Source organism: Aplidium turbinatum, chromosome 8 (assembly GCF_918807975.1).
Source record: "Aplidium turbinatum chromosome 8, kaAplTurb1.1, whole genome shotgun sequence".
NCBI lineage: Eukaryota > Metazoa > Chordata > Ascidiacea > Aplousobranchia > Polyclinidae > Aplidium > Aplidium turbinatum.
In genome coordinates, this window is record NC_137479.1 from 20,525,995 (window position 1) to 20,536,026 (window position 10,032).

Genomic DNA, 10,032 nt, shown 5'->3' on the forward strand with positions numbered 1-10,032 from the left:
GGCCAGTGGTTCCCAACCTTTTTTGGTGTCGGGGCCGAATTTCAAACTTCAGAGTACGTAGGCCTATGGAGCCGCATGGAAACACTCAAGTAATTATAACGAAAATTTAAAACATGAAAGCATATACCAACGAATAGCAACACTAACAAGAAAAATAACACAAATCAATTTAATGACCAACTTGGCATTGGCTTTGAGCTTTAACAACTTTGTCAAAGCGAGGCGCAATTGCAGAGGGTGCAGTATGCAGTAGCTGCTTGAGGTGGTCATCGGTCAACCGATTGCGATATTTATTTTTGATTCTGTTGATCATTTTGCTGAAAAGTGCTTCACATACGTAAGTTGATCCAAATACAGAGGCGATCCAAAATACAGGCGAAATAAATTGAAAACTTGCATGAAAACATTCTATTTTACTTCACATTTTGCCAGAAAGTATTATTTTCACACCATCGTTATGCACAACGCCCAGGCGAATAGTTTTCACTGTAGATGTGGCGGTATATAAATGCTTTTTTTATTCGTTTTATTTCATTTGGCCAATTGGCCATCCTTTTGATTAACCATTACTAAGCAAAAAACAAACATATTCACAAATTAGCAACCAGTTTGATTGATATGGCAAGAAGCACGGCTCATTATCATTATATTTCAATTCAAGCGTAATTATGACGTTATACACACAGGTTTGGAGGCATGGCGCTAGAAGTCCCATCAGAAACTTTCCGAGCAATCCAAACAGTGACTACCAATGGAACCAAGAAGAAGATGGTCAACTAACACAGGTAAGGTAGCTTAAGTAGAGCTAGTCTAAGAGCTTATCGTCTAAGCTTTATCATATGACATCGTATTCAAGTTCGCAAAAATATATCTTTTCGAAAGCCTACTTGCATTAAAGGTGACTCCTTTGTAATTAGGGCAAGTCGATGTTCATTTTCTTTCATTTTGCTTAAGTTAAAACAATAGTACTTGCAAAATCATTAACAATAATTTCCTTTTAAATAGTCAATCCCACTTAAAATGGCTTGCGCATTTCACGCTTAAATTTCATCCTCCTTTGAAAATTATTCACCGTTTGATAGTCGTCGTCGTATGAGCATCTGGGGCCAAGGGTCTATCATTTTACCTCCCCAGGATTTCAGAAGTCACATACTGTACTACGCTCTTCGTATGAATACGAATGTTCGTGATTCAACAATTTGGTATAGGCTACTACGGTCTTCGCTACGAACAAAACTTACTAATATTCGTGCGAGGATATTTTTCATTAATTTGCATTACGACCTGTTTATGAACTAGTTGGAAGAAAATTTTACCTTATTACCAGGTGAGAGTTTTTGCAAACATATAGCCATAATTAAACACTTTTAAATATATTGTACGTGATACATCTTAAATTCTGAGGCCCTTAAATCTTGAGGCCCTAGGCTTCAGCTTTTCTAGTCTAATTTTGTATTGTATTTGGTACATTACGACTCAGCTCTTCGGAGTTGAGTATCTACTTTGTTTCTACTTTTAAGTTTGATGATAATATGGACCATGTTGAGTCTGATGCAAATAAATAAATAAAAATAAATAATGGTAAATCCGGCACTAGTGCAGATTCATCATATGCCTAGACAACATGTTGTACATTCAGATCGGAATGCGACGACATTTTGAGTTAGGACGATTTCTTCGATTTCGCTACGGAGACTTCTTGAATAGGGCATATAAAAGCAATGAAGTAAGTAGACCTACAGTAAAATAAAAATGGATAACTTAAAGTGCCCCTGACAGGTTGGATCCAAGTATAGTAACTTTTTAAAGCATTTCCTATCGCAGAATTACACTTAGCGAACTTTTTAATCTCAACCTCGTAGCTCGACTGGTTAGGGCGTAATTTAATCAAACGACTACTCCGCAGCGCCACCACAGGCGAAACTCCATATTTCACTGCTCTGGGACGACTTTGGTGGTATTACGTCATTCTAAGTGGACGTCGTTAGCAACGGATGAAACAAACGCTTCTTAGATGTAATTGGTGGATCACAGTTTGGTCGGAGTTGGTACAAGCGGTTGCTTTTTTCGAAGATTTATTGTTTTTTGCAGTTTAATAAAACTGTACTGGATACGTTCCTACAAAACCTAAAATATACTTGAAGTGAAAAATAAAGAAATCGTACGAATCATCATTCATATTTAATTCATCATCACTATTCAAAAATAAATAAAAGTTCTCTCTCTCATAATGTGCCTTCAGTTGGCCATTGAAAACCTGTGTAACGGCCATCTGGATCTGGAAAATTGTTTCGGATTCGCCAAACAATGCATGACGGCATCACAATCCGATTGTTGCTTCCGAGAGCATCACCTTGTAGTATCCACTCCAACACATGCCTGTAGGCCTTTTTACTTGAGTGGTATTAACAAAATCATCTTCAGTGAAGATAACATATACGACTAGTTTTGTATGGCTCATCCCACTTTCGAACACTTGAAGAAAACTTTGACCAATTTTCTTCTCAGCCGTCTACCTTGTTTTGTGGGAAAGTGGGAAAAGAAAGCACACGGTCTTTGTCACTGACAATGTCACATAAACAGCAATTTGTAGGCATTGCCTCAACCATAAATTAAAGGTACTGTTTGTGAGATACTGTTGTTACACTGCAAATGGCTATTGCCAGATTAGGAGAAATAAAAAAGTATGAAAATTGTAGCCCTATGAAACTGCAATTTCAATTGAATTGAGATGCTGTTTGATAAAAGTAAGCTCAACCTATTTGATCGAAACCTGATAGTAATAACAAGTTCACTTTTCATTTCGGTAATTCTTAATTTGCACATGCTTTAGACCAACAGAGCCCCACACATTCACATTTTGCAGTAGCTGTACCATACTTTACCAAGTCATCACAGAGAAAGAATGTATCCTTCCCGCTTACAGTGACGTCACAGTGGTGTTGCCGTTTTTATTTTCGCAATTGAATGAGTGCCAGATTCGCCGATGTCAACGAAAGTTTGCAAGTGTGTAACTTAGTAGCCTGTTGATATTTTTTACGATTTGCTGGTCAGGGAAGTTTGTTAGAGTCATCTTTTTGGTATCTTAGGTAAATTTAGCGAATTTATTTACCTGTCAGAGGCACTTTAAAAACACAGGCTATATTTTCTAAAATCCATGAATAAAATTTAAATTTATAAATCAAAAAAAAGTTTTGCGTCGAAAAGCATTTCAAAATAAAAATTTGTACCTAAAGTCGAACTGTTGAACAGCGATCATAGCATAGTGTGAAATGGCCAAAGTTAGTTCACCAGTTTGTTTTGATGTATTGTACAAGTTTCTACTTTTTATTCTTGCTTTTCTTCTTCTTCTTCTTCTTCTTCTTCTTCTTCTTTTTCTTCTTCTTCGTGCTTATAAAGCAAGAGTTCAAGTTGCACCCTCCAGTTTTGTTGAAACTCGTGTATTGTCTAAGCGATGGAGTCTGTAATTTTTAAATATTCTATGGGTCAACTTTTAAGGTGATGATTGTGTACTAATAACTGTGTAGGCTAAACACTGAACCAGAGAGTTTACTACATAAATTTTGGGCATTTTGTTAAAAGATATAAATCACAATATGAAACTAACCGTTCAGATTTACGTCAGAAGCACCGACAGAGACAGAACTTTGATGAGTGCGCAATGCACCATGGCAGGATTGTATATCCCCGGACGGAGACAAATTTGGAAGAAAGGGATTCGATGGCAGCCAATTCCTGTTCATACAATTCCTATTGCTGATGACAAAGTAAGAACTTGTGCTACAATCCTTAAAATAGTGAAGCTTCAAAAACTTGATAGATACCAAAAGATTCCTTTTGCAAAACTGTTTCACACTTACTTTAACCTTAATTTGCGTCACATGATATTTAGAGATAAACTACTGGTTTCAATGAATCAAGCCGTCCATTTTTAACCAGAGACGATTTCTTTTTCAGTCATTGCATCTTCCTGGAACTAGAGAGTTTGAAAACTTATTCTCGCAAGTTGTAAGGACACCAGGGTATCAACAAGCGGTGTCACAAAATCAGGTTTTCTGTTTGATAATAAAATTTATTTATTTTTCTGCTTTTAGAGCACATCATAACAACTGTACTTCGTAAAAGTATATCAAGGCAAAGCAACCGCTTTTATCAAGCACGCTGCACCGCATGAAAGCATGCATTGCAACTGTCATAAAGATCCAACGAAATGTCATTCAGTGGCGGTCAACGTGGCAACATATTGGTTGCCGAGGCCTGATTCTCCAATCTATTACCAGATTCGAGCACTTGCTCATCCAGAATACTAGAAAACATGAGAAAATTCGTGGTTATCAACTTTAACCAAACTACTCACGAGTTATCTCGTTCTTGGTAGTTTACGTGTTCAAATGGAAATGCTACTAGTTAACCTTTAACATACCAAGCGGGGTCTCGTAGGGACCCCAGAGGTGATTTTTTTTATCTCCCGCCTTACCTATAGCAACAATTTTTCTCATCATCTTTGTATGTGTCATAAATTTAATCAAGTTCGGTATAGTGCAACAAAAATTAAAAAATTATTTGAAACATATGCAAAAAACAGCATAACGTTACCTGGGGTCCTGATGGGACCCCCCTTGGTATATTACGTTACAAATGCTGAATGTTATCCAGTTAACTTCACGCGAAAAATGTCCTTACATTTTGCCAGAGATTGAGAATTTGATGATAAATCAACACGTAGTCAAAGAAAAGAAAATGCTAAACTTGCAGCTTTTCGCGAAATTTGAATGGATTTATAGAAAACTGCAAAAAACTCTATAAGCCATTTGAAGAAGTAACGGTAGATGAACAATTAGTCTCTTTCCGAGGGAAATGTCCAATGAGAGAGTATATGAAGTCAAAACCAGCAAGATATGGAATTAAAGTGTGGGCAGCTGAAGACGTGAAAACCACTCGCCTGTAGAATCTCCAAGTCTATACTGGAAAACTTCCTGGGAGTGCACCTGAGAAAAATCAAGGACGTCTGGTTGTGTGTACTGTGTGACATGATGAAATCACTGTTTGCAACTAGAAGAAGTGTTACCACAGATATTTTTTTTATATCAGTGCCAACTGCAGAATTTTTGCTCCAGAAAAATATCACCAAGACAGGAACACTGAGCAAAAAAGTCAGATGTTCCTGCAGTTATGGAAGTTGCGAAGGGACGATATGTTTTATCGTCAAACTTTATCTTTTCAGATAAACTGTCAGTTGTAAGCTATGTGCCTAAAAAAACAAGACGGTTCGTTTACTATCTTCTCAGCATCTTGATAATTCACTGTCTAATGAAGATCACAAGAAACCCAACATGATACTTGAATATAACCGCACAAAAGGCGGAGTGGATGATGCAGACAAGTTGGTGAGTGAATATTCTTGTGCCAGACGAATGTCAAGATGGCCTTTCCGACTTTTTATGAACGTGCTTGACATTGGAGCCCTGAATTCCTATATCACTTGGGTGTTCATAAACAGAGACTGGAACAGTAGAAAATCTAATCGAGGATTATATTTCTTGATGGAGTTAGGCAAAGAATGAACGAAACCTAATGTCTTGCGCAGAGCATGTAATCCATCTGGTTTTCAGCTTTACATCGTTAGAGCTATTGCAGTTATGGGAGTTTCTGTAGGTCGAAACACTGAAGCTTCAAATATATCCTCAACGTCAAGGCAGCCAGTGACGGAAGAGAGGAAGATGTTTTCAATGTCCTTGAAACAACGATAGAAAAGTTAACATTATATGCTCCAAATGCAAACGTTTCGTTTGCGAACAGCACCGAGTCACCAACCCAACTGTGACAAATGCAAAAGAATGTGAAGATGACAGTGGATGAACTGTGCGTGGATGAATAAGATCCTTTGTCTAAGTAATTTGTAGAAACACATGTGTTATACTATATGTGATGCTAAGACTAAAATTTTAGTTTTTATAACACTTGGGGTAACAACAGGGGTTTGTTACAGTGTCATAAAAATGGCATCTGCTTTACTTACAATTTCGGCAATCTTCCTTTGTTACATTAGCTGTATAAACTGTAATCAAAGATGAAGAAAGTAGACTACAAATTGGCTTGTGCTTTGGTGTGCCGGCATACAGATTGTATGTATTGTGAGACAACGCAAAACTGGCTCAGCCAATTTGCCGTTTTGCATTTCCAAGGAAGAATGGCCTCCTTCATCCACAAACCTGAACCCCCTAGACTTTGGCATCTGGTCTTACCTGGAGAGCAGGGTTTCGACTAAATACCACCAAAGTTTGGAAGCAGTGAAGGATAATCTGAAAAAATAATGAGCCAAAATACCCAAAAAGTTATTCATAACTCTTGCAGGTCCTTTTCGAAGCGTCTCCGACTTGTTATCGACGCAAATGGCTGACTCATTGAGTAAAACTTATTTTTCCTAAATATTTAATTATTTGACAATAATATTATATGTTTATTACTCAATTATTATCTACCATTCGTTAAATACATTTGTTTGAAGTTATAACGTTAATTATTGATGACTTTGTATATACTGTATACTTTAAGCAATAGAAATGATGGGGTCCTTGGAGGACCCCACCTTGGTAAACGACGTTGGTGAGCTAGGCTTGGTATGTTAAGGGTTGTAAAATATAATAAGATTCAAATAATTGTCAAACAAGTTCAAATACTCACGATCAAGTCGCGCTGGTTCAGCTCTCGGGGAGTACGTTTGAGCAACATATTTTAGAACTGCTCTCCTTCAACAGCTCCTTGTAAATGGAATAGTTCCCCGGCAACAACACTTCAACAAGCGGAAAACTTTTCTCTGTCATTCTAGGTAACCGGCCCTGCGTTAAAAGCCTCTACAAGTTTGCAAAACTACCAGGAATACCTTATCAAGGCTTTGTCAGTCCTAGGATAAAGATTCAAAACCAAAACCAACCAAACCGCTTTGTAGTGCTGGTGTAACTGTAACAAAGTTAATCAAACTTAGTCTATCTTTGAATAGTTTTCTGTCCTATTTACACAGGTTAGAGTAGTTACGAACTTACGAGTAGCCGAGATTGTAATCAGTCAATAGTTTATTTTGCACAAATCACACATTATTTTCATCAAACGTCCTTTGCACTGGTCTTTTTTTGTTTTTCAGGGTTTCCTGGCTGAATTGACCAGATTAACACAATCCCCGAAAAACCTGACGTTGTTTGAAGCATACGATATACGTGATCCTCTGATATGTGCGGTAAGTGAGTACTCATGACCAGTAGTATGCAGATATTTTTTGATCATAATTATCACCAAAAGTAGGTCATTTGGGATCAAAAAACGCTGTTGCAACTAGGGCTGGCGTGTCTATTAGGTGAAGTAGGTGATCGCATAGGACATAGCCTTCAAGCGTGCATAGCACTTTCTGTTTTTGCAGTTTGTAACTTTTTCAAAGTTTTTTTTGAATACATTTTTGTGCTTGTAATATTTTCACACGAACTGCAGGATACGCAGTACTTTACTGAAAGTCTTTCTGATACTTTGAAACGTATTTTTCTGACACAATGTCCAGATCACACTATACAAGCCTAAGTGTTGCATTTTACAAAAACTTTAAGTAGGATGATTATAACAAGATGAAAGCAATGGCCAACGGTGTTATATGGTTGGACTTATTATTTATAAAGGAAGCAGAAGGACTTGATTTACCTGAATGGTACACTCCGGAACGCAAAGCGAAGTTATACGACCTTGCCAGTTTTGCGCATGGACGCTTTTTTGGAAAGGACACACCATTCCAAGATGCCTTGTTGAGACTAAATCGAGGTTTGTCATACAGTATAATAGTCAATATTGGCTTACATGAAGGCTACTATAATTTGTATTAAGATGAAAATTTATTACTTTTTGCAAACTCAGTTGGCTGCATGTAGGCTACAACACGTACAGTACATATGCCAAGGCAGTAGACTACGCAGTAGACTGGGCAGTAGACTACGCAGTCGCAGGTCCAGGCGTATTGGGTCATAAAATACTCCAAAATGGATCGAAGCGAGGTAAAATTTGTCAAAATATTTAGGGGCAAGCCCCTCAGAGCCAAACTAAAATCCTTCTTCTTTTGGACCTTAACTTTTCCGTTCTCCGATCACTTTTAGAGTGTTTGCTTCGTTGGGACTTTGGTGCCACCACTTTTTTTAAGATTGCTGTTGGCAGTAGGCTACTTACAATCTTACATGCATATTATATATTACAGTGCATCCATGTATATAAAACAAACCTTGATATTATTGCCTGTAGAAAAATGAGAAATGAATAAAATATGAAGTAACAACCTAAATTTGCTCTATAAAGTTTTTAACAGCGCAATACCTACACACAGTGGCCTACGCAATATTGAAGGGCATTTGATGAAATTAATAACCATTTTCGTGACAAAAAATGCTGTTTTCTTAGCTTATGCGTAGTTTTAACAATTCTAAAGCTGAAGGTTTCTCTTGAAACCCCCATGCTCATTGTTTATCTCGGCATTTCTTGTATAGATGTTATTAGGATACTGTTAGCTGTATAGAATAAAATGCGTTGACATTATAGGATTTTTGGTGAAAGAAATGTTTCAGAACTTTGACAACAGCATCAATCAAACAGCCTCCTACAAAGCTATTGCTTATTCTGGAGTAAGTGGTGTTCAAATACAGTACTTCCTTTCAAAGCAAAATGCTTTGTCTTGAAATTCGTTTTTTAATTGACTAATTTTTCCTTTAATTTTGTTTGGGATTATTTTATTACGCTTTCAAAACAAAATATTGGTAGAAGAATCTCAGAATGCAGAAGCTCGATGTAGCCCACCTCAAAATGATCTTACGTCATATTTTTTCATGACTAAATGAAATTATTACAACATGTAAAAGCAACTTGTATGATTTTCCGTTTCTCTGTCAGTAGCTCTTTCAGTGAGTTTATTTATTCGCTTGCCATACCTGCTTACCTGGTTATGTACCAATAAAACTTTAACTGAACACCTCTCTATTATTTTGTTTAAAAAACAGCACGACATCACGCTGACCGGTCTTCTTGTAGCTTTTGGCAACTATGACAGATTATCTCCCTTTAGCTCTTGTGTCATGTTTGAACTGTACAAAGACCCTTCAGCTGTCGGAGAGAAACAATACATCGTCAGGACATTTTACAGGTAGACCTACAGTGTTTGAGATCGAACGCTTTAAAAAAAAACAATTTCTGAAACTTTCAAATAGGCTATTATAAGTTTTCATCTGCTCTAAAGCCAACTCGACTGGCAATAAAACTTTAAAACAAATAATTTTTTTTGTCTTTATAAGATCAGGTTAGAAACTAGCCCGGAAATTTTCTGGTATTTGCTTTATACTTTTAAAAGTTAAATTAAAATCGTAATTTGACTTTTTTTTCTTTTTTTTTTTAATTTTTTTGAGTGTTTGCTCTTTGCAGGACCACGCCATGGAAACGTCCACAGCCATTGAACTTACTTGGATGCGGTATGGACTGTCCACTTGCAACACTGAAAAGATTATCAGCTTCCTTCATTCCTGATGATGAGTGAAGATGACGCTAATCTTACAATCCCCTTCTCGTCTGCCAATCACCTCAGGAACATTCAACAATGTACAATGTATATTCCATTTGTGTAGATTAGGATGCCAATTCACGAAGAGGTTTTTTGTGAATATAATAACTACAATAATATTTAACAAAAACCATTTTCAAGGCTTTCTTATTTTCTTACTCAGACGTATAGCCTTCTAAGATTTGCTTCGATTGTTTAAAATTACATGTTTTTGTCAGGTCAAAATAACAAAATTTAGTCGTTATTTCATAAAGTCAAGATTAATTAATTGCGGTTCGTAGTTCATGCAGATGACGGCGCTACCTGCAAGCGTTACAAACGGCAACCGTAGGCCAGTTTAAGGTACAGAGCAGTTGGCCTATTTGGTTATTTTGTTTTAAAATTTAGATAGTTTTAAATATTTTCAATGATATTGCGTATATTGTGTTGTATAGCTTTTAGTTTATCAAAAAAAA

At 36.8% G+C, this 10,032-nt stretch overlaps 1 protein-coding gene across 1 annotated transcript; it reads left to right on the forward strand.

The window, feature by feature from the left end:
• The first annotated feature begins 668 nt into the window (after positions 1 to 668).
• Positions 669 to 9,553, forward strand: LOC145776136 (lysosomal acid phosphatase-like). Its single transcript, XM_082587537.1, has 9 exons — positions 669 to 785; positions 1,640 to 1,726; positions 3,615 to 3,767; positions 3,958 to 4,050; positions 7,142 to 7,234; positions 7,665 to 7,803; positions 8,569 to 8,651; positions 9,024 to 9,166; positions 9,442 to 9,553. The coding sequence occupies exons 1-9, from the start codon at positions 669 to 671 to the stop codon at positions 9,551 to 9,553; spliced, it is 1,020 nt and encodes a 339-aa protein (XP_082443663.1).
• The last annotated feature ends 479 nt before the right edge of the window (positions 9,554 to 10,032 follow it).